This window comes from Typha angustifolia, chromosome 9 (genome assembly GCF_048772165.1).
Source record: "Typha angustifolia cultivar Huaian chromosome 9, ASM4877216v1, whole genome shotgun sequence".
NCBI classification, from domain to species: domain Eukaryota; kingdom Viridiplantae; phylum Streptophyta; class Magnoliopsida; order Poales; family Typhaceae; genus Typha; species Typha angustifolia.
In genome coordinates, this window is record NC_133247.1 from 2,003,895 (window position 1) to 2,028,229 (window position 24,335).

General features: G+C 37.7%; 2 protein-coding genes across 2 annotated transcripts; both read left to right on the forward strand.

Moving 5' to 3' along the window:
• Window positions 1-858: 858 nt before the first annotated feature.
• LOC140766804 (uncharacterized) lies at window positions 859-11,349 on the forward strand. The gene is made up of 11 exons (XM_073106459.1): window positions 859-997; window positions 1,115-1,202; window positions 1,304-1,394; window positions 2,150-2,234; window positions 2,430-2,586; window positions 3,696-3,804; window positions 7,436-7,548; window positions 7,677-7,756; window positions 7,995-9,731; window positions 9,857-10,022; window positions 10,530-11,349. Exons 1-11 carry the CDS (start codon window positions 953-955, stop codon window positions 11,159-11,161), a joined length of 3,303 nt encoding a protein of 1,100 aa, XP_072962560.1. The 5' UTR covers window positions 859-952; the 3' UTR covers window positions 11,162-11,349.
• A 1,478-nt stretch (window positions 11,350-12,827) lies between these two features.
• LOC140766633 (uncharacterized) lies at window positions 12,828-23,519 on the forward strand. The gene is made up of 13 exons (XM_073106128.1): window positions 12,828-13,241; window positions 14,229-15,405; window positions 15,937-16,155; window positions 16,276-16,499; window positions 17,767-17,841; window positions 19,330-19,401; window positions 20,205-20,303; window positions 20,434-20,505; window positions 20,577-20,691; window positions 21,106-21,174; window positions 21,770-22,085; window positions 22,645-22,756; window positions 22,837-23,519. The coding sequence occupies exons 1-13, from the start codon at window positions 13,113-13,115 to the stop codon at window positions 23,278-23,280; spliced, it is 3,123 nt and encodes a 1,040-aa protein (XP_072962229.1). The 5' UTR covers window positions 12,828-13,112; the 3' UTR covers window positions 23,281-23,519.
• Window positions 23,520-24,335: the final 816 nt, after the last annotated feature.

Consider the following 24,335-nt stretch of genomic DNA (forward strand, 5'->3'; position numbering starts at 1 on the left):
TAGACATGCTGACCTTTTGACATATTGGCATTTTGTACGCATGCATTGAGGTAGACTGAAGCTTTTGATATGCTGTAGTGTGGACTGTGGATTGACAGGTTTGTCTTCATTAGCCAACAATAAAATTTGGTGATAGTAACTATTGGTATTCCATGTTTGACATTATATGTTGTGTGTGATTCACTCATTTTTTGTACTGATAAACTCACCAGATCTTTACGCTTTGTTATATGTTAAGCCGTTCCCTTGATACATACAAATATTGGCACAGGGCAAACGTGAGTTGGTTTATAGGTGGTCCGAATGCTTTTGTACTCTGAAATGCTTGGAAGCATTTAGCTAAGTTAACTGATATCTTCATTTTCTCGTGTGACACTGACTGCTTATACTTTTTAATTTAGCATATAAAATTGAGTGATTATATTCTTTTCATAATTTATGTATATTTTATTTTAATAAAGTTGTATATGTGATGCACACTAAAATTTATTATTAATAAATAAATAAATTAAATATATTTAAATTGTAAAATTCACATGATACTGTTAATAGATATTGTTGAACGACATGCTGTCTCATATTAATTTTTGGGCAAATTATCATTGAACTCTCGTGTAGCTTGATTTTTTACTCATCTTTTGTATATTTTATCTAGTTGGTGTATAAGTCTGAAGCATGAATAAACTATTTATGTAAGAATGGAGTGTAATAATTTTATCACAAGTTTTGTTTTTGTTTGAGATTAGAAAACGTGCATTAACCACACTTAAGCGCACCCTCTAGAGAGTGTTGTTTGAGTGTTATTTACATATTAATGATATTTTTAGTAGTTAACTAATAATTATAATTAAAGTTTGGAGTCTTCTCGACGTCGCCGAGGACGTGCCGCTTTCAAAAAGAAAAGAAAAAGAAAGCATCGACCCACGGATCCGAGACCCAAAAGATCCACGCCATGGCCGCCTCTCCAAGCAGATGCTTCCTCGTCACGGGTCCCCCGGTAAGTAAGCTTCCCACCTCTCTCTCTCTTTCTTTTGATCAAAACCCTACTTTTACTGGTACGACAAGGAAGAGAAGTGCATTTCTGAACGATATCTATGTTGCGGAAATGGGATAGGGAGTGGGGAAGACGACGCTGGTGATGCGAGTTTTGGAGAGCTTGAGGGCTTCGCACCCTCACCTCAATATCCATGGATTCTACACCCGTACTTCTCTTTATCTCTCTCTTGCTCTCCTCTTCTCTTTCTTTTTTCTTTGCCCTAAACTTACCTTTCATACTTTCTCTCTCTCTCTCATTGCGTGGTAGGGGAGGTTAGAGAGGGTTCCGAGAGGGTTGGCTTCGAGGTCGTCACTATGGACGGTCGACGTTGTCCCCTGGCCTCCTCCAAAGTTTCAAGGTCTCTTCTTTCTTCATCTTCTTATCTCTCTGATCCTGCGATTGTATTATTGATTTAATGGCTGATACGAACTGAGGTTTCCTCAAATGTATGACATCTGTTCTTGGAAAAGAACGTATCTTTGCCCACCCAACTTGAATCCAGTTAGATGTTTGCTAAACATCATTCTTAGCTGGGCCTTAATCTAGCCCTTTATAGTAAAATCTCATCTTGGTACGTTTAATTGGCTATTGTCATGTTGGTCCTTGGAGAAATACAAGTTAGTATATATTGACTTCGTGTCTGCCCATGCCATGTAGACGAGATTTAAAGATGATAAAGGTTATCTTTGGTATTTCCCTCAAGCAACATAGTACTGATAGGCATTAGAATTTCAATTCGATTTAGAGTGTGTTTGAGTGGAGTTCAATGAAACGTCTGATTTCAGTGTAGTGACTTTCTAATTAAAAAAAAAAAAAAGCACAAAATAAGAAGTTTTTATTTTTGGTAGGTTAGAATTAGAGTGTTAAACAGTAAGCCTAAACTGAATCAAATAGTAGTCTGAAAAAGGTATAGATGGATTGAAATTATGCACCACAATGAGCTCTCTTAACTGTTGAACATTCTTTATATGATGTTGCTAGTGCTTCATACGTGATTTTTATCCATATTTCTGCCTTTTGCAGTAAGTCCTTTTAGATACTTTGTATCTTTTCTTTGTCATAAAGAGCTGAGTTTCTCCCATGGAATTAACTTATTTATTCTTTAAATTGTAGCACAGAGTCTCTCAGATGGCCTACTGTCGGAAAGTACAAAGTAGATGTGGCATCATTTGAATCACTGGCATTGCCTGAGTTGCAGGTAAGCAGTGTTTCCTATGTTTAAATTACTCAAGTATACCAGAAGCCGAGTAATGCCTTTACTGGGATACTTCTTGCTCATAAGATCTTTGCATAGTATTTCCGAACAATGTTTATCAGGATGCACCTTGGTCAAATAGAACCCTGTTGCCCCACTGTGTTGATGAAGTGGGTAAATTACATGTTGTAATATCAGGTAAAAGAGGACACAGATCTCTTTGTCATTGATGAAGTGGGTAAAATGGAGTTCTTCAGTTCATCATTTTTCCCCGCTGTTCTGAAAGTTCTTGAATCTGGCATTCCTATTCTGGCGTCCATACCTATACCGAAATTTGGGCGGGACATCCCTGGGGGTACTCTCTTTTCCTCATTTAGTAACTTGATGAAAAGTCTATGCTTAATCACGGATGGACTCTTAGTTCTTGTGTTATGCTGGTTGATATTTCTTATCTTTTGTACATCATCACCATCGTGAATGTCCACAACTGTTACATCTCAGTTCTATACCTCTATGTTCTTGCCACCAATCAGAACTTTCTATTTATTTTATTATCCGATGAAAACTTCTGCTTGTGAATTGTGATATGCTGTCCTCCATAATCTTGGTTGCTCGAGATATGGTTGGTTCGTGTTAACAAACTTCTCAGTCGTTATATCAACATAGCCTTCTCCTCGCAGCAGAAAAAGAAAAGAAAAGAAAATAAGGAACAGGAGAAAGCAGTATCAAAACTTGACGGTAGTTTTCTGTCTTCTGTGCTGCTAAGAATTTTAGATTAGATTACAGGGACTGTTCACATCTTGTTTGTGGCTGCTTCTGTTCCATTTGTAGGATAGTTTTATTTGTGTCGACCTTTATCATCTTATGGTAAGCAGTCATGAAATGTGATGAGCTTGGGTATTCTTGTCCCTTATGCCAAATATAAGTGAATCACTTGAGGCAGAAACTTTCAAGATAATTTAATTTTAGATCAATTTAGTTGTACATATACATGATCCTCATCTTTAGTTATCACATATTGACATGACATCAACAGTCGCTGTACTACTTTTACCATTGTGACACAGGCTTCATTTTGCTATATGGAATGTTAAGATTAAGCATGTCTTCCCTGAACCTGAGTTAAGAGAAACCTGAAATTTACATTTGATATTATGAGGAATTAAAGAACAATGTTCCTCCATGGATTTCCCTCTTCTTTTGTTAACTGTGTATTCTTGAAGAGGAGAAAGGAGAAAAGTTGCTTAATAATTATTACGAGTTTGAAAGTCATTCCTTTATTTCTGTGCTATTTATAGGTTTTTCAATTTTCAAACTAAGGCCAGTTATAAGAATGCAGAGGTCGATGAATATGTTGATTTTTTTTTGTCTTCGAATCCTAATTGTGCTTGATTATCTTAGCTCCCCTAACAAAAATTCTCTGCTTTACCTTTGTCTGAAATCGATATGTTTCGTGCTATGCAGTAGCGAGATTGAGGAATCATCCTGGAGCTGCTCTGTTCACGTTAAATACAGGAAACAGAGATACGATGAGAGAGAATATCTACCGACAGTTGGCAGACATGTTGCAGAAGCATTGATCTTCCCCACCAACTCATGTTTGCTAACAACGCAGTGATCGCTGTGAACTATTGACCTCCATTCTTAGGAGTTCTTTCTATTTGACATGTTAAGTGATTGCAAGCAATCCAATCCCAGTCGCCGTTGTTGTCTGATCGAACTACATAAGCTCTAGTTGTTTTGAACTTTTGATGCATGGATGACATGACAGCCATTTATTATATCAACGAAGGGTCTATAACAAACCAAAAATACCAATACAAGATGTCCTCAAATGATTAGGAGCTGAGCAGGCTTATCTTATTTGTTCATGGTGCAGCGTGGCTTGTTTTGCAACCAAGCTAGTCTGCATAATATCCCATGAACAACTTGTTGATGGTAATTATTGTACTCGAAATAGTTGGACCTGTTCTGTGGACAATACTAAAGCGAAGTTGATGCCAAAGCTCCCTTGCCCATGCTGGTACTATCCCATAGAGAGGAAGGTTCTTTCATAGCTGGGCTTTTAAGAAATGACAACCTATATCTTAGACATATTACGGAAAACAAAAAACCCTCCTCTGTTTTACATATATGTAAACCTACTCCTCCTCCTTTTATAAAAAGAACTAAAATGAAGGTAATCTTCTAATAAGATCAAACGATAGATGATTGTTTGTGCAAGGAAACAATTTACAAGAATAATTACATACCGATCGACTCTCTAATCTTAGACCTCACTATTTATTTTTAAAATTAAAATTAATTTATTAAGTTTAAAACTTAAACCTCTAAAAGTCTTGTAGGAGAGGTCCACATAGCACAAGCAGTAGTCCTCAGCTTATCGTGAAAGCGAACAGGCTTCACATGACTCACGTTCTGGTAGGGCATGAAGCAGCGCGGGGAGTTGGGAAAAGTGACGGCAGCTTCCAACCATTTGATAGACATCCACTCTCCTCCGCCGTCCTTTAACACAACCCCACCTCATCTTAAAATTAGGTCACCCGATTCACTCCTTCAATATATCGACAAATAAATAAATAAATAAATAAATAAAAATTAGCCATTTTGAAACTGGGATAGATTGGAGGCTATATTTGTGTTCACTTCCCATCGAATTATCCCCATTTAAAACCCTTTCTTTCACTCTTTTAAGTCCTAAGTCCTCGGTAGATGTCCCTCTCATTCTGGTATTGCATGACGTGTTGGAAACTGAGTGGCATTGATTCCTGGGCCCCCTCGCCATGTGCCTCTGGTTAGATCAAGAGGAAAACCCACGAAGGATTATGGCATTCATGTACATTATTATCTTCCACTAGCTTCTCCTTTGTTTATATGGTCCATGTATCTTAATCGAATATTCCAACATTTTTTCCTTCAGTTTTGTTATCAATAAGACTGTTATCTAGGTTTTTTTTTTAAAATTATTTTAAAAATATTTTGATGTTTGTACACTTAAATGGTAATTATTTAAATTGCCTATATAGTACCCCATTATTGAGGTATATTTTAGTATTTTAATTTTATTTATGAATAAAATCTAAATATTATATACTATTATGTGGTTCACACATTAAATTCATTACTAAAATGGATCTCAGCTCTTTTATTATAAAAAGAAAAAGAAAAATAGTTAAGCATTATTTAAAAACTCACTGAAATGCTACTATGTCTTCTCTGTTGTATAAAATATGCCAGTACAATTATACTCAAGTTTTTTTTTATGGTATATCATGAAGGACGAAGAGAAGATTCTGTGAAGAGATTGCAACTCAATCTATTAAGAAGCAATTAATTTCTTATTTGTTCTACCTAATCTAAGTTAAGCTTCAAATTCTCTTCTTATCAACTACTCTAACAAAATTTTTAATCACTATAAAATTACTAAGTTGCCTAATTTAGACTTCAAGTTTTATGTATCGTCGAACTATTATTTCAAACTATCTTACTGTACCGTCGAACTATTAATCGAGTCGAAACATTGTTCTTCGAGTAATAAATAATTACTATGAGTTGAGATAGATATGCAGATTAAAAAAATATCACCAATCATTCATGCCATGCAAAGGAATTGTTTGTGGTTCCCAAGTACTATCCAACTTTTTGGAGGACAGCATCCAGTAATAATTTAAGCTTTCATTGGAAGCATACAAGTATAGTGCATAAAAGCTAGTTTGGTGATAAGATATTGCCTCTCAAGTGAGCTTTCTTCTCCTCATAATTAAAATAGAATTGGTGGCGTAGATCAACAACCTTTGAGCTTCCCCCTGAGCAACTTGGTCATGCTTATAAATGGTTAGTTTTCCTCACATCATATTGCATGTATAAAGATACTATTTATAGAAATCCTAGGTAATAGAAATGATTTGGGTGGTTATCCAAAGTGAAACAAAGAATGAGCAATGCTATAAAATGACCCATTAGTTTTAGATAGTCTAAGGAATATATACACTAATCCTTCAACAACCTAATAAGATATTAGGTCATGAACCGCTAAATCTTTAAATGATCTTTAAATGAGCACCCCTTTTCAAACTATCTAAAACCAGTAGTTAGATATACAACTTGATTGTAACTTAGTTGGACCTTAAAAAGAAAATTAAAATGGATGACTAATATAAAGGAGTATCAATGAGATTTTATGTAATTGTGGAGTTTAATATGGCTAAAATAAATAAATAAATAAATGAGATTATATTATATATATAGGTAGAGTCAATAGTTTATATGGAGTCTAATTGTAATTATTATTATTTTTAATCTTTTTTTTAACATACCAAGTGACAGCTCATCCCACTATCCCAGCACATGAGGCTGGCTGTAACTAATTAAAAGGAGCGCCGCCATTTAAAACTCTGTCCGAATGGCTAATACCGTTATATAAAATGGCGCCAAATGGAGCAGCCTCGTGCCGGGGAATTATAATAAAAAAAAAAAAGGGGAAAAGAGCGAGTCACCAACCAACCTCCTCGCCTTCCTGAGCTGTCTCGAAAGCGAAGAGATCAAAAAGGAAACGCTAATAATTCTTCGTCTTTTACCGGGAACGGTAAAAGACGACGGAATTCGAGAATGGGAAGCGAATCGCCTCTCTCCTACGGCAGATGGGGGAATAGATACAAGCACAAAATTAAAAGCGACAGAGAGCGAAAGGGAAAGGGAAAGGCGAAGAGGAGTTGCTTTCTTTCTCATGGGTTGTGATGCTAAAAGCTTTGCAGTTGCATGTTATCGAGGGATTCGATCCAGTTGATCTTGCGGTGTTCGAAAGGTGTTTGCTTTTTTGTCTGAGAGGAGTGGTTTCGAAGAAAACAAGTACGGGTTTGTTTGTTTGGATGGGCGTTTCTCCTGATTATGCAATCAAAAAATTTGATTTTTTTTTTTTTTTTGATGAAAATGGGCGTGCAATTTTTGATCCTTTCATTCTAGATTTCCCAGCTTTTCGTGTGACTCTTTTTTGCATCCATACGTGATGTCTTTTAAGGATTTAGATCCAAAGTTTTCTTCTGGCACATTGCTTTCGTACACGGGTTTGTGTTAAGGTTTCTTTAACTGGTCGATCTCATCCATGTTCTAAAATGCTTCTGCAGGTTAAAACCTGTTTATATGACTCACATTTTGGTTAAACCTGTTTATATGACTCACATTTTGGTTACTAGAGATACTTGATCAATCTACAAAGGAATACCAGTCGCGCTCGTGGAGATGGCCGGCATATTGCAATACTTTGACTTCGGTCAAGCTATCGCAGCTCGGAAGTTGACATACAAGAGGCATAATGATGGTGCGATAACCCTACATTTGAGACTTTGTAAAGCTTAGTTCAATATTTTCTTTTTCTTTTCTGTGTGTCTAGTTGTCTGGTTTATTTCTTGTCCTTGGAACTAGTTCAATGAAGATCCCACCTTGCAGGCCTTGAGGCTCCTAGGAATAGTCTGGATTTCCCCTTGGAATCATCTCAGAGCTACCCTGTCATTCATGAGGATGTTCCGGTGAGTTATCTAATACTAATCCTTTTAGCGTGATTAGTTAGATAAATTTCATTTTTCTCATTCTTTCCAGTGATATGATGATCTTTTTTTTTTCTTCTAATTTGTCCATAAAGCAATCATTATAAGAATTTTCTGATCTTTCTAGGACATGATTATGATGCCACACATAATGATGCTAAGTTTATGTCAGAGAATTTTTCTTCACTGCCTTATAATGCCGATCTATATCTAACTGCAGTACTCTTGTCATGCGAAGAATCACTCGAAAGCAGACTTTTATCTCAGCGGAGCCCCGGTTAATATGCTGATAGATGAGCAGATCTCTAACAGAATGAATGACAGTTCTAAGAGACCAGGTGTTATTGCTCGTTTAATGGGTATGGATACATTACCGTCAGAGATAAAACCTATGATCCATGCGGAGGAATCGAAATATGAGAAACCAGCACAAAGAAAGGAGCTCTCTGAGGCTCTTTCAACTAAGCATGCCTCACGTATCTCGACACACCGCAGGCAGACAAAGCGAGAGTCACTTCCCTCCGATGTTAAGCAAGATTTAACTCAATCTTTTGAGGAAATCGAGCTGATGAAACCGAAACCACGGGAACATCCCCAAGAAGAATTGCTGCAGAAGTTCAAAAAAGAATTTGAGGCTTGGCAAGCATCCAAAATATGGGAGCATTCTTGGAACCTTGACTCAGAAAATGATGAAAAGAACAAACATATGCAAATCCTTTCACAACGATGTCTGGATAAAGGGAAAGCGGCTAGATTAGTGAACTCTGAGAGATGTTCTTCCTGGAAGAAGAGCATGGACACCAGGGATTACATTTCAAATGCAAGACTAAAAGTCAATAGTAATCAAGAAAGTGTTCCACAACGTCAATTAAGTACGAGTAAAGCAAACCAATCCAACTCACAAAATGGTATCGCCTGGCAGAAGGGTGCAGAAACTAATTTCAAGGACTTGCCTGTTGCTAAGTTTGAGTATAAAGAGGACAGATCATCATCACCTACAAGGATAGTGATTCTTAAGCCTTGTCCTGAAATGAGTGGTGATACTGAAGAATCCTTCATAGGCTCACCCGAGATACTAAAAAGGGAAAACAACATGCAAGATTTCCTTGAAGAAGTGAAAAATAGACTCAAACATGAAATTGAAGGCAAATCTGGAAATGACAGAAAACCCAGATGGATTGAGACCGAAACGTCCAGTGTTGCAAGATGGAGGGATCCAAAACAGATTGCACAAAACATAGCAAACCAAATCAGAGACAATGTCACTAAGGACTTCAGCTCTACACTGATGCGATCAGAGTCTACAAGATCATGTCGAAATGATGTTCAATTCAATGGGAAGAATCATGCAGCATTCGTCAATAGAGACACAAGAAAGTTGTTATCGGAGCGACTAAAGAATGTCCTTAAAAATGAAGCAGATTTTGAAGTTCCACTAGTTTCCCATAGGAGAGCTACTTCACTCACATTTGAAGAAGCTGTGAGAATTAGACCGACATATGACAATGCAAAGAAAGGTAAAAAGAGTAGAAACTGGGATGACAAGAGATCCTTAATAGAATCAAAAACCATATCTTTCAGACATGAACCTCAAAATGCTGGTGCATTTGATGTAGGGGCAGTGTCACCTAGGAATCTTCTCAGATCATTCTCTGCTCCAGTTTCTGGAACATCTTTTGTTAAGCTTCTTGCAGAGGACCAGCAAGTTCCAACAGGGGCTCATGTACAGAGGAAGCATGAAGCTTCTGAGTGTAATTTCACAGAAGCCAGTAAAAACAAGAAAGATGTTTTCCACCTTAAAGGCAGGGTTTCAAACTTGACGCACAATTTCACATTGAAAAAGAAGTTTTTTACGAAAAAGATCCGATTGGCGAATGTATCAGTAGTGGACGAATTTCCTCCTATGACAACTATTTCAACAGCACCATCATCAATCATGAATGCAGGCATTATAAAGGCAAGCATGCTTGGTCTAGTATATAAGTTTATAAAGCTTAAAGTTATATGTTTTTCCTCTTCACACAGAAAAAGAAAAACTGCAATATCTTCTATTCATTTAACGAAGATCTTCTTTGGCTACAGGAGAACCCGACTGAGGTACCACCAAGTCCTGCATCATTGTGCAACAGCCCTCCTGATGAAATTTGTAGGGCAGGTTATCCGAGTCCAGTATCACCCTTGGAGGCTTCTTTTACCGAACGCCACTTTTCATCAGAAATACTTGTGGATATAAGCTACGACAATCCTGGTAGGGTCAAATTAATTGCCTTTGCTTGCTTAACTTAGCCGTATGATTGTCAATATTACAATCTTGTATGTCTTTCAGAATACTGTCAGTTACATGTTCATGTTACTGAATTGAATTAGATAACTATAGATTCTATATGTTCTTGGGTTCTGGGATTCTAAATAAATCTCTACAATAGTCTGCAACTAAACTGGCATATTACTATGTGTTTGTGTGTGTGAGCGGGAGCATATATTATTCTTGTTAGAAAAGTACAGTATTGAAACTATTTTGGCATTTATCTTGCTCAATCTTTTGCAATGATTTATTTTAGAAATGCTCTCTAACAAGGTATCTTGCAAAATGATCAACTTACTTCTGTACACTCCCTGATAGGACTGGAACTTACTATATTTTCAAAGCTTATGACTTGAACCCGCTATTCAGAAATATGGATGGCACCATATTATGTCCTTTATTAAAATTTCCCATGAAACAATTTTACTGACTTCTTGTTGTCTCTTGCAGAGCTGATAGGTTTATCAGAAGAACTTGAAATTGGTGCATCTGAGGAACTAATTAAAGCTGAAGGAAATCCACCCAATGATGAACTAATTGAGGTAGAAAGCCATGCAAAAGCTTATGTGAGAAATATTCTTCTCATGGCTGGGTTATATGACGGCCATCCCTTTGACCAAGCCTTCTCAAGATGGGACATCTCCCCAAAGCCAATTCCTAAGTGGGTGTTCCATGAAGTGGAGGAGACCTGCGGTAATGCCAAGGTGGACGATGTGTCATCTCTTTGCAATCTTGACACCAGTATAAGCCACAGAATGCTATTTGATTTGATAAATGAAGCCTTACCAAGAGCACTGCAGACCCCACTGAGTAGCTCCACATTCAAGAAATGGTTTTCATACCCCAAAAGAACTCCACAAGGGAAGAAATTATTGGATGATCTGTGGTACTGGATTCAAAAGTATTTAGATCCACCAGAGGATGTCTCAAATTCTCTGGACAGCATCATTGCCCAAGAACTAAATATGGCTCGTTGGTCCGGTGTGTTCCACGAAGACTTTGATGCACTTGGACGGGAGTTGGAATCAGAAATACTTGAAGAACTAATTAGTGAACTTATTTGGGACATTCTCTATGTATAGTTTTGATATTAATGAATGTGAGTGTCATATTTGGGTTACTAACTGTATAGATTGGTGAGTTTATTTTGTATCCATATATTTGTTATTGGCTATTAAACAGAGTTAAGTAATAAGGAAAACGACGAAGAGGTAATGCTCGATTTGAGTCTGACCAAACTGTTGTAATAAAGTTTTAATACTGGACTAATGCTTGATTTGAGTATGATCAAACTATTGTTGTGAAGCTTTATTACTTTCAGTACCTAATAACCAGTTGTAGGGAACTCCAACAACCTTTTATATATGAGCATAACCACTCCATCTATAACACGTTACGCGACTACAGATTGATTATACACTCACCACCACAAGAAGGTCCGCACGACTCGAAACTATACATACCATACAACAAACTCACCTACACGTGTAACCTCACCAGCATCACGCCACACACGTCGCGCACGTGCAGGCCGACCTGCCGGCTCCGGTGCCGGTGCCCACCCTCTCGCACGTGCAGGGGTTGCAGCTACAGTGCTCCCCGCACGCGCAGGTCGCGTGAGACTCGGTGCCGGTCGCCGCGGCCCCACGGGTGACGCACCTGTCACGTACCCAAAAATACGAAACTCATTAGATAACACAAACGACGACAATTCGACGGCCAGATCGACCGCACGATGTTACGCCGACGGTGGGGGATGCGATCAGGTACCTGCAACCGGCGCCACCGGGGCACGGAACGGAGCAGCCGCAACGGTGGTCGCAACGCTTCGCTGGATCCGCCATTATTCGTTAAATAGTTTATTAATTATTTTCTATATCTTTTTGATGTGAGATATAGGTCGAGTGATAGATAGAATGGCTATTTAAGGTTCTCGCCACGATTTTTTATTTTAAAAAGGGTTCTCGCCACGTGTCTAGCTAAGTTTATAACTGTTCGGCACGTGGGAGAGGAGCGGAGCAGAGGTGTCTCTATTTCTTACCACGTGTGAACACCTTATGGTCCCTATACAGGCCTATGGCCCGTCAAAATTTCGAGAGCTAGGCCTGTATAACAGTTTCCATCCACCTCTCTCCTATTATACATTCCCAGTTTGGGCTTAACCCATTTCTTTTTTTATTAACTTAATATCAGTTTTACATCATATTAAAATAATATATATATACTAGTGTTAAACTAATAAAATAATTTATACTAGTATTAGCTCTCTTCTTTCATAAGTGGTCAAACCTTAAAGTGATAATTATTTTTTAAGAATATTGTTTCTGCTATCAGTCAAACCACTAATAAATAATTTTGGTCATAATAATTACTTAGAATTATCTACTTAGTTACTGGGGGAGGTAACTAGCTGTTATATTTCTAGATATATTTGGTGCAGCTGGAAGCCAATAAATGGATGCCAAATAGTCCGACAGCAATATTGGATATTGGATACTTTGTAACTTCTATCCATAAGAAATTGAAATAGGAAAAGAAAAGAAAAAAGAAAAAGGAAAAAGGAAAAGAAGAGGAGGTGTGAGATTTTTTGTTGCCCCTCGACCCTCGTATAAATTGGAGCATACTTTTATCCTGACTAATAAATATAAAGTGCTGGCTGACGTCATGTTCATATCAGTAATTAGCAAATTAACTATTTTGTTGAAAATTACAAATTACTTTAAGGAAAGGAAATTTCCAAATCCCCTTTCCATTAAGTTTTAGTCTTCTCGCCACCATCGGGCGAGCGATGCCAACCACCGTTGTCGCCTGTTCGCTGCGAAGTCATCCGATTCGAATAGCTCTTCCGCTTCTCCAATCCAAATCTCGCCTCCTCCCCTTGTGGCAACGCCGTATTCCTTAGATCTACAGGGCAAAACACCACTTCTGCGTTCCTCCAGCCGTGCCCTCTGCGCGGAGATCTCATCAAACCTTCCTCTCGATCGCTGCCAGCCGCCGGATTGATCTGTCGAAGGCCTGATCTGGGAGTTCTTGATGGCGAACTTGGAGGTCTTCGAGGCATACTTCAAGAAGGCGGATTTGGATCAGGATGGGAAGGTTAGCGGCGCCGAGGCGGTTGCCTTCTTCCAAGGATCCAATTTGCCGAAGCCCGTCTTAGCTCAGGTTCCCTTTTAACTCTTTCTAGTTATTGGTTTTCTCATCGCTTAATGAACAAATATTAGATCTTTAGATTAGTAGATGGAGATGTCGTTTGTTTGGAATTAGGCTTCGTTCGAGTTCATTGAGTTATTTCCTGCATCAAGAATCGAGGTTATCCTAATCTTACGTTCATTGGAGAGTTAGGAGCATCAAACTATTCTTCTTTCTTTCTGCGAAAGATCTTGATGGTTGAACGTTCTTATTGCTGTGTCACGTCTTGATGGAAGATCTTGCAGCCTGGTCTAAAGAGGAAGATTTAGTAATTGATCAGCAATGAGTATTAATTGAAGCTTAATTGACCATAATGTGAGGTGCATTACCTAATGCATAAAGTAGCAACGTAGAATGGGGCTGGTTTCTGCTTTTTGTGAATGTGTGCTGATAGATCTTTGTCGAACTCCCCTTCTCAGGTTCTTTCTTGATCAAAATTTGCCTTTTTCGGCAGATGTAAGAAGTCTTCCATAAGTTTGGTTCATATGATTCACACTCTGATGCATACATGTCTCTAACTCTATGTTTTAATACATGATTTCTGCAGGATGTCATAGATTCTTTCTGAAGCATGTTGCTGGCAATGAATCATTTGTTGTTAATCTCATCTATTTTTAGTATAAGTATTGAAAGCTTAGTTAATCTCCTCTGTAGATATTTGTAAATTAGTCCTTGGTGGGAATTCATTTCTTCAGAAGAACTTAGTTAAGGTCAATCTATGTAAATCATTTTTTGAGATCCTACTGGATGAGCGGCAGACTGTAAGATTGCACGAGTGTTGTCTTTTTTTTTTTTAATATAGTCTTGCTCTGAGAATTTCTGATTACTGCCATATGTTCATTTAACATCTCTTTTTCACTTTGGATATGCATTACTTTCATATTAGTTGGGATTCTATTTTTAAAGCACAATACTTTTGTAAATTTGAACATTTACAATCTCATTGGGAATGATATGCAGATATGGATGCATGCTGATCAGAACCGAACTGGTTTCCTAGGGCGCCAAGAGTTCTACAATGCGCTGAAGCTAGTAACTGTGGCACAAAGTGGTCGTGAACTAGCACCTGAGATAGTGAAGTCTGCATTATATGGTCCAGCTGCAGCTAAAATTCCAGCTCCAAAAATAAATACTGTACCCTTGCCTGCAACTCAAATGGGTCCTGGAGCTGCTGCTGGACAGCAGAGAAGTTCTTTGGCACCTTCCACTCAGATGGGTTCTTTGACACCGACTCAAAATTTAGGCTTCAAAGGCCCACAAGCACCACCTGCAAATGTGGGTTTGAATCAACAATTGTTCTCCTCAAACACTGTTTTAACAAGGCCACCTCAATCAGCTTCTTCGGCTCAGATGCTGGGAGTTAATCAAGGGCTGAGTGGAGGAGGCAGTATGGCAGGTCCACAGCATCCAAGCACAAAGCTTGTGAACCTATCAACTGATTGGCTTGGCAATCGGACTGCTGGAGCTTCTGCTGGGGGTATCTCACAATCTCCTCTAACAGGTATTACTCCCTCACAGAAGCCAGATGGTTTTGGTGTTCCACTATCCAGCACAAGCGGAATGACTCCTCGACCACAAACACAAACCATACCATCATCCTCACTCCCTCCCAAGCCCCTGGATTCAGCATTTCCTCCTGCAGGACATGCTGCTAATGGTTCAAAAGCTTTAGTTGTTTCTGGTAATGGTTTTTCTTCTGCCTCCAATTTCGGGGGGGATGTATTCTCTGCTGCTTCTCAAACAAAGGCAAGTGCTCTGCCACCTACCTTTCCTGCAAACAGTATGACCAATACATCCACTTTTACATCTGCTGCAAGTGGTTCTCAAAATTTGATTAAGCTGGCACAACTTGATCCTTTACATAGTACAACAAGACTCCCTCCTGGTGGTAGTCAGCTTCAACCAGCTCAATCAATTAACAAGCAAGATCAGAACACTTCAGCACTTGCTGCATTGAATATTTCAGCTGGACCTGCCAGTTCAGCTTCAGGTCAGTCGCAGCCTCAATGGCCAAAGATTGCTCAAGCTGATATTCAGAAGTACACAAAAGTATTTGTGGAGGTGGATAAGGATAGAGATGGAAAAATCACTGGTGAACAAGCACGCAACCTGTTCCTTAGTTGGAGACTTCCAAGAGGTATCAAATTGCAAAACTTGCTTTAAGCTGTTCTCATTTTATATGCCAAATGCTTTTGACTGTCCTTATGCCACAGAACAGATAACTTTGTTTGGATTTAATAATTATACTAGAGCCTTTTGTCTTTGCTCTGTCAAGGAACAATAGCTGTGTTTCTTATTATGATGTGCTCCTAAATAGTAATATTGATGTGGCCTTGTTGCATACATTTGTATTTGGTCTTGTTTGATTTACTTTTGCTCCTAAATAGCTATTGTTCTGTCAAGGAACAATAGCTTGGTCATCAACATTGTTTGGGTTTTGCCGTATGTATTTGGAGGTAGTTTTGTTGACTTACATGTTTTCCACTTTTTCTTTGTTTCCTGCATTTCTTACGCATCAACCAAGAGATTGACCGGCTACTGTTTTTTGCATCACTTAACCCGACTAGGCTGTTTAAACTTTAAAGTGCAAGAGACATGTTGAACTTTTGCATTGTTGTGGGAACATGTTACTGTTATTATCTGATAATGCTTTCTCTGGATTGTTTAGAGGTTTTAAAGCAGGTGTGGGACTTGTCTGACCAAGATAATGATAGCATGCTTTCCCTGAGAGAGTTCTGTATTGCTCTTTATTTAATGGAGCGATTTCGAGAAGGACGCCCTCTTCCAGCTGCACTGCCTGATAGTCTTAGATACGATGAGACACTGTTACGCGCCACAGGTTTGCCTTCAACAGCATATGGTGGCCCAACATGGCAAACGAATCCTGGTATTGTTTGATAACTTTCTTTGTTGCACTCTGGAGTTATGGTTATTAAATTCTGAGCAGCCTTCGTTCTTTTGATTTTTATGCTTGCTTCCATATTTTGCCTGTTTATTCTTGGATTAGGATTATCACAAGGGATCCCTGGAGCACGTCCTTTGGTGCCAAACACTGGAGCAAGGCCTCCAACACAAGCATATATGCCTCAACAGACTGGTACTGTACTACAGCCAGGGCAGCAAAAGTCAAGAATGCCTGGCATGGATAATCACATGGCAAATCAAGTCAACAGGAATGAGCAAAGTGCAGTAAGCTCAGAATATCAGGCAGAAACTGACACTGATAGAAAGGTATTTTCTGGTTTGTTCAAAACTTGAAGTATTATATTCTTTGTACTTTGGTGTTCTCAGTATTGCTTAAGGGCTTAAACTGCATTGAACCTGAATTTTATCACTCTAAAAATCATAATTGATAAAGTTTGTTTGCAAACATTCGATTACTCAATGATTGCATTGGTGTATTGTATATCTATTCTAATAAGATACCACTATACTAGAATGGAATAAACATCAATGCTCTTGTACTATGTTCCGCTGGATTGCTCATGTGCCATAAACAACCTGAATTGCTCTATTTTCGATACCATCACAATTCTTTTGTAATACTGGAACAGGGTGCAAGGGTGGTGAGTGGGATGTGCTGTCAGTGCTATTACTCCTAGCAGGACTTCTCTTGAGGGTGGTGGGGGGCTTCGGGCTGGGGTTGTTGAGTTTAGGGTTTTGGGCATAAGCTGATGGCTATTCATTTCATGTGAATTCATGGACTGTGGTCACATGTTATAAATTTGGATGCATGCATCATGGTCTTTCCTGTTCTTTTGACACCCCTTCTTTCCTGCAACCAGACAGCAGAGTTGCAAAAATGTATATACGATAACTTAACAGTCTTCCGGCAATTAATTTGCCTTTATGTGGGGAACATGTCAACGTGTCTGTGCATTCTAGTGATTCAAGTTGCTGGGTGATTATATATATGTACTGATGGTAAATTTTCTGCTTATGCTGGGGAAGTCAAGTCAATTTGATGAACCTAAAGTGCTGCTTTTTTGTAATCTTTTAAATTTTAACCACATTGAATCACTTATAGAATATGCTCTCAATAGCTATCACTCTTTCTGCTACAACTGTTTCACATGGAGGGATACAGTAAGTAGATCCTTGTATGTTATATAGAAAGATCTACATTTCTTCAGATAGAACTTGTTACTCCAGGTGAAATGCTTATTTACAAACTTTTATGCCACTGTTTGCATAGTTTTCTTGTGGCACATGTGTTAGTGGGATTTTTCTATTAACTATTTTAGCGTGTTGCAGCTATATATGCATCTTCAATTCTTCATGATCAGTTGCTTTTTCTGAAACTCTTCACAGTTTAATTTTGATAACTGATTGGTAGGTTCTTGATATGTCTTGGTAAGCTAATTGTGGAAGTTCTAAGTTTAATTGCACAGGCCACATCTCAGTTACTACTAATCTTAAATTTTCTGTGTTGATATTGTCATTAAATTCTGTGCTAAAAAAAGCATTGTTAGAACTTTCTTTTGTTCCATTATGGAAGGTTCAAGTGATGGAGAAGCATATCCTAGATTCTAAAGAGAAGATCGAATTTTATCGCACCAAGATGCAAGAACTTGTGAGTCTCTTGATCATTCTTTCCATTCTTAAATCTGGTAAATATATCCCAAGTCGAAATTGCTACACTTGTTTGTTCTTATTCCTTTTTTTTTTTCCAATTTTATGCATTATGCATTTACACTTCTTAAGAAGGTTATATCTGCCTCACATATTTTATCATGCCATTTTTTCCCTGCTGAAAGAAGGGAAGATATTTGTATGGTGTACAGTTGATAGTTCTGCGTTGCTTTCATAGCATCTTCAGAGGAAATTATAGTAATCTTGCTTTATGTGTATATGATAAGCAAATGCTATCTTTAATAAACCACGGAATTTATTTGTAAATGCCCATTTCTGATAGTCTCTTTTGTTTGTCTCCAATCATGTGATGAGGACCACCTATGAGGAGTAACACTTATACTTGTAAAAGTGGGTTGTCCTAGGAGTCTTTGAGCTCTTTAAAATTTTTAAAGTAAGTAATTAAAGATTCTTGATTGCCTTAGAACAAACAGTACATGGTGATTGATTTCCAGCGCATTTATAGCAGCTTACACATTCTACTCTGACCTCTAAGAGGTTGACCGCCTAGGAAATTTGACAACTTGGGTAACATGGCAGTGGTAAATATGGACATCGTGGTAGAAAGACTTTAGCTACCAATGTTGGCCAGTAGTAAGTATAAGTTATTTGATATTTGAGGACATCAGTTAACGGATGCATTGGATATATGGACCTACAACAGCTATCTTGTTGGCCATCAGCATAACAAAGAAAATGAACAATGGTGGATAAATACAACTACATACACATGGAGTTGTTGCTTTCACTCTTCTGATGCATGCCATATGACTATTGGGAGCAGCAAATTTCCTTGCATTTCTTTGGTGACTGAAAAAATATTATCAGTAACCATCTTGTTCTCATTTTAGTCTAATTTGAAGATGCCAATGGCTAGGGCTTCTACACAAGTCTCATCAGCAATCGATGGTTAATGACATAGAAATTTTGCTAATTACCTATTACTAGGCATCTAGAAATAGAGAAACAATTTGTATGCCATGTGTGCTTTTGATCCTCTTTGGTAGAAGTAACTTCCAAAGAACTCTTTTTTGCACTAATGGAAGGTTGATAAACCACATGAGAAGGCATTCTTTAAGGCTGATCCATCTTTTGCACCATCTTTAAATGACAATCTCTTCATTACAAGTCAAAAAATCTAAACAAAAAAATCAGAAAGTAATAAGTCTGACACAGTGAAGTTTTTTTGAAAATTATAAATATATTCTATCTGTGATTTGCTGGTAGATAATAGAGGAGAGACACCAGTTGACATTTTTAGCTGCTGCGCAAGTCAACTACTATAGAAACTTTTTGTTGAGCTGTTGAATTCCTTATAAGAGAAGTACGAATATTAATAACTGTCAAGTAGGATATTGTTGACTACTTGGAATGCTTATTTCCTTCTTCTTTAGTAGCTAATTTTATGCTGTAATTTGTTGTCCTTTAGGTGCTTTATAGAAGTCGGTGTGACAACAGGTTGAATGAGATCACAGAGCGGGCATCTGCTGACAGGCATGAGGTAATATAGTTCTTCATCCAATATTTTGGACTTCCAGAACTTACCCATTGTAGCTTCCACATTATCGATTTGTTGAGAAGCATGGCACACTAGTATGGTAGTACCTGATCTTGATACCCTATATACTAGCTTAATTTTAGAACATTTAAGGTGGAAGTTATTAGGACTTATATTTATAATGTGCTGAAATTGAGTCTTTTAAAATTTTAGTTTGCAAATAGTTTGTCAGGTTGAATGATCCAATGTTCCACAAAATAACTGCACCAGCAAACCAAATATCCTCTTTGCTTGAAAAGGTGTCCTGTCTTAATAGCATTAACACAACCTACATTCTGTTACTTATCATTGCAGAACTGCAGCTTATTTGCAATTTTGTGGTACCTCTGTTCATTTCTTTCTACTAAAACCTCTTTAGATTATTTCTCTATACGTTTATAGAGTAAAAAAAATTCACCTGATGAACTTGTGTGGTAATTGAACTTTGGCCTGTTTCAGTCTCAATTTATGTTTATTGGCAATTATTTTGTAATCAGATGTGTACTAAAATTAACAAGGCTTTCAAGTATTTCCTCCCAATGTTGAACAGCTTTATTTCCTTCTTGTTTGCTCCTTTAGAGTTTATATCAACTGCAGATGATCTTTATAAAACCTGGCTAGAGTTCACACATCACTTAGAAGCAACTAGAAACTGAGTGCTTCTGCCAGAGTATACTCATAGCTTTAAATACCTGGACGCCTTCATTGTAATGGATGTCTTTATATTCTTTTAAACAAACTCTGCTGAGAAAATATTGAATTGTCAGGTCGAATCGTTAGGCAAAAAATATGAAGAGAAATACAAGCAAGTAGGGGAGGTAGCATCCAAACTGGCAGTCGAGGAGGCCACATTTCGTCACGTTCAGGTATATTCAGCATTTTAATGAAAAGATGTCCTGTGAAAGTGATACCTTTTCATGTCCTTGAATTTCTTTTCTCTTGTAAATGATTATACTAATGATATTGTGATTTTGGATTTACCTGATGTATCTATAGGAGAGGAAAGTTGAGTTGCAAAATGCAATAGTTAAAATGGAACAAGGTGGAAGTGCTGATGGTTTGCTTCAGGTAAATTTTTATCTCTGCTAGGTCTAAAATTTTCATGACTGAGCAATTAAAAAGATTTGAGTACATTCCAGGTTCGTGCTGATCGAATTCAATATGACCTGGAGGAGCTAGAGAAAGCTCTGGGTGAACGCTGCAAGCATTATGGATTGCATGTTAAGCCAACTACATCGATTGAGCTTCCATTTGGTACTTCTGCTTGGACTTCTATATATTTTGTAGTGACATGTAATGTTAATCTAGTGCAAGTTTTGAGAAGAACTGTCTTGATCTTCTATATACTCTAGAGCTATCAATTTCTTCACTTTCTTGCTTACTTATTCTCCGCCTATTAAGTAAATATTATTATTGAAATTATTGAGAGTGAAAATTTTGCCTTGAGAAGTCAATACATAGTGATGAATGCAGTTGATAAATAGTTCCAAAAGTGAACTTGAGATAACTAGCAGTTGATGTGCTTATAAAATGTGAAGCAATGATTGCGCTTAATCTGCTCAGTTGCATATTGAAGCTAGATAACAAGTAGCTGGGTAGCTTTCTACTGTTCACTTTATGCTCAGTGTTCTTAGTAGCTAGTTTCTTTTCTTATTTTTTTTCCTTAAGGTTGGCAACCTGGTGCACAAGAAGGGGCAGCAGATTGGGATGAAAACTGGGACAAGTTTGAAGATGAAGGTAAATTTTCCTCCCCCTTTGATGTATTGTTCAATTTCTCTGCTAGCAGGCTGCTTTCAAGTTTTCAGTTTACTGTGATCTGCTCATGATTCTATCTTTAATATGTTTTAAACAAAGCTCTTCCTAGCTGGAAATACTTGTTACTTTATGACATCATTTGGTGTGTGCAAAGCACATGCATCTGAGGAAGGATATTACAATTCATTGGACAGCTGCGACCTTTTCCTATTGAATATGCTTGCTGTATTTAGTCCAATTTGGAGTCATGATGACTTGTACCTTCTTTTCTAATAATTTAATCTCAATACTTCAGAATTCGGCTTGCATATTTGGTTTCACTGTTGTATTTTTTTTGTTTCCATCAATTACTGTCGTTTAAATTTTGAAGGCTTTGAACTTATAAGTATTCACTACGTTATGCAAGTGATTCTTAATATCAGTAAAATGTGTAACATATATCTGTTTTTCTTTTAATGCTTGAAGCTTTACCTTTTCTTTTCAAGATTTTCTTGCTTCTAGCAGTGGACTCTTTTTGTCCTGAATATACTCATGAATCTCATTATTGTCCCTTTCACTGCCATGCATGCACTTCCAGGATTCGTTCTAGCAAAGGGTCTGAATGCAGAAGTTGAAAATATAGTTTCTCATGACAATGCGAGATCTTCGTCTGTTTGGGATGATAGAGCCTCTATGGACGGATTTTCTCCTGTTGCATCTTCTAATGGTGATACCAAGAATGAAAAGCATTATAGTACTGGTGAGCAAATGAATGAAAACTATACAGCCTACGAACATAGTGAAGAAGAATCAGCGAGAAGTCCTGATAGTCCTGGAAGAAGTACAGAAAGTCCATTTCACTCGTCGCAGTTTGGGATGCATGGTATATCTCCCCGCAGTAAAGGAAGTCACAGGTACATGAATTCTTGTTTCTCCACTTCATGGAACTTCCTGTAATGAAATGTGTCTACACTTTTTGGTCAAGAATTTCATGGAGCAAGTTCATTATTCTTATGCCTGAAAGTTACACAAGGTTTTGTAGATTCAAAATATGGTTTCAATCTCTCTCTCTCTCTCTGTATAAAGTTATTCTGCTCTTGACAAGCTTTAATCTTCTATTTGTGTCGTTCATCAACACTTTCAATTAAATTACATCACCAGCAGAACTTGATCTGTCTTCCCTGAAAATTCCATCCAAGATGACAATATTATCAGTGATGATTCGAAGTTTGTGTATAATTTGTTGCTTTCACTACTTCCGTTTTGGAGTCATTCTCTATTCAGGAAATTCAGGAACCAGTTCAACTATATTGGTATCATCTTTTTGAAAGATTTGGTTTCTGTCCTCTCCATTGAAGTCATTCTCTATCAAACTTTTCTTTTGTGATATTATCAACTATGGATGCCCATATGTGGTTCGCAGTACTCAGCAATACTTGTTGATGATATATTCCAAATTTTATTCTTTTACAGGGATCATGTTGGTGCTGAATCTACTCTTTCTGGCGACAAGTATGCTGATGATCCTTCCTGGAACTTTGATGATGCTGATTCAGTCTGGGGTTCTAGTACAATACATGCAGAGGTAAAGTTATATATAACATCAGTTTCTCGATGTGATTGATTCCGTCTTTCTTCTGCTAGTCTTATTTAATCTCTATGCAGGATGCTAATCATCAAAGCATGCAGAATTCTTTCTCTGGAGACTTCGGCCTAAATCCAGTTAGAGTGGATTCTCCTAGTGCAGGTAGTGTCTTTGGGAAGAAGAAGAGTCCATTCTTTGAGGATTCTGTTCCAAGTTCTCCTTTATTCAGCTCTGGAGTCTCACCAAAATTTAATGAAAGTCATGAGGACAACTCTTTTAACAACTTTGGAAGATTTGATTCCTTCAGAACAGAAGACAGTGGATTCTTCCCTCATGAACAGCATTTTTCAAAGTTTGACTCCATTAGCAGCTCCAGAGGTGAGCAACTTACGAGGTTTGACTCTGTCAACAGCTCGAGAAATTTTGGACACAGTCGGGGATTTGAATCTTTTGATGAAGCTGATCCATTTGGTGCAAGCGGACCTTTCAAATCTTCGGGAAGCCATTCTCCGCCAAGGTTCTAATGCTGGATGCTGTCTAGGTGATTTGAAGTCACGCAGAATCTTTCTGCTTCATGCCTTTGTACAAGATTGTGAATTTTCAGCTAAAGATGATTGATTTCGTGTGCCATATATCTGAGGGTTTTGGGGTTGGTTAAGGGGACATTTTGTAGTATGCATTTCTTTCTTCTTTGTTTTCCTTCGTTTTGTTTTGTTCTTGGAGAGTTGATGAATTTCATTACCTGCCCTGTCGCCTTACTATTCTTGTTGAAGTCATTATTATTTATTATTTGTGATCTAGACAAGAAGAAGTTGTCTCCTTTTCTTGAAAACAATGTGGAAATTTGAGAAGAAATCGAAGTAGAACTTTGTTTGCCACGTGTGCAAATCTGGGGGTACAAGAGATTGTAAGAAATTAAAATTTGATGTATTTTTCCCATTTGTCTTGTGGTAGATTGTTTGCTCTAGATTTACTTTCTTCTCCCAGATCTTCCTGTAGGTAAAATGTATGGCATGCCTTTTGATGCATTGCACCTGAGTCGATCGCTGAATAATATGCATGCATTTTTCCCATGGCGTCTTTATCATTTGTTTTGTTTTATTTTACACATTATTTAGTACTTTATATTGATTGAGGCAGGTGTTATTTAATTGAGACAGAGATTCGTCCCCCAGTAGAAAATTGGGTCTCAATTCATTGAGTTAACTTCAATAAATTCATAAAAAGAAAAACTTAAAATAAGATTGTGATCGTCGGTGAACAAGATATACTGGTTGATACTTCTACGTCATTTCCATGTTCCCTCTTATCATTGACTATCAGCATTCTACGGTACTCCTTTTGACTTTAATTACGTGGGCAACAAAACTCCAAATACTAACAGCAAGCTATCGCTATGAGGAAGAGATGCTGTCCACAAGAAAAATGTGAAATAAAGACGCCAAGGATGCAAAAGCTGATGGCTTCACCATCTTTGTTTGTCTCATTATATATTCCACACTACCAAGTGGTCTGAAATTGCAAAATAGCAATATTTATCTCGAAAAGGATAAAAAAAAATCGAGTCTTGAGGACATGC

Coding starts and splice junctions, on each gene's coding strand:
- LOC140766804 (XM_073106459.1), top strand. CDS start 953: ATGGCCGCCTCTCCAAGCAGATGCTTCCTCGTCACGGGTCCCCCG. Junction 7,549..7,676: donor ATACAAGAGGCATAATGATG/GTGCGATAACCC, acceptor CCCACCTTGCAG/GCCTTGAGGCTCCTAGGAAT. Junction 10,023..10,529: donor TATAAGCTACGACAATCCTG/GTAGGGTCAAAT, acceptor TGTCTCTTGCAG/AGCTGATAGGTTTATCAGAA.
- LOC140766633 (XM_073106128.1), top strand. CDS start 13,113: ATGGCGAACTTGGAGGTCTTCGAGGCATACTTCAAGAAGGCGGATTTG. Junction 13,242..14,228: donor CGAAGCCCGTCTTAGCTCAG/GTTCCCTTTTAA, acceptor AATGATATGCAG/ATATGGATGCATGCTGATCA. Junction 15,406..15,936: donor TAGTTGGAGACTTCCAAGAG/GTATCAAATTGC, acceptor TGGATTGTTTAG/AGGTTTTAAAGCAGGTGTGG.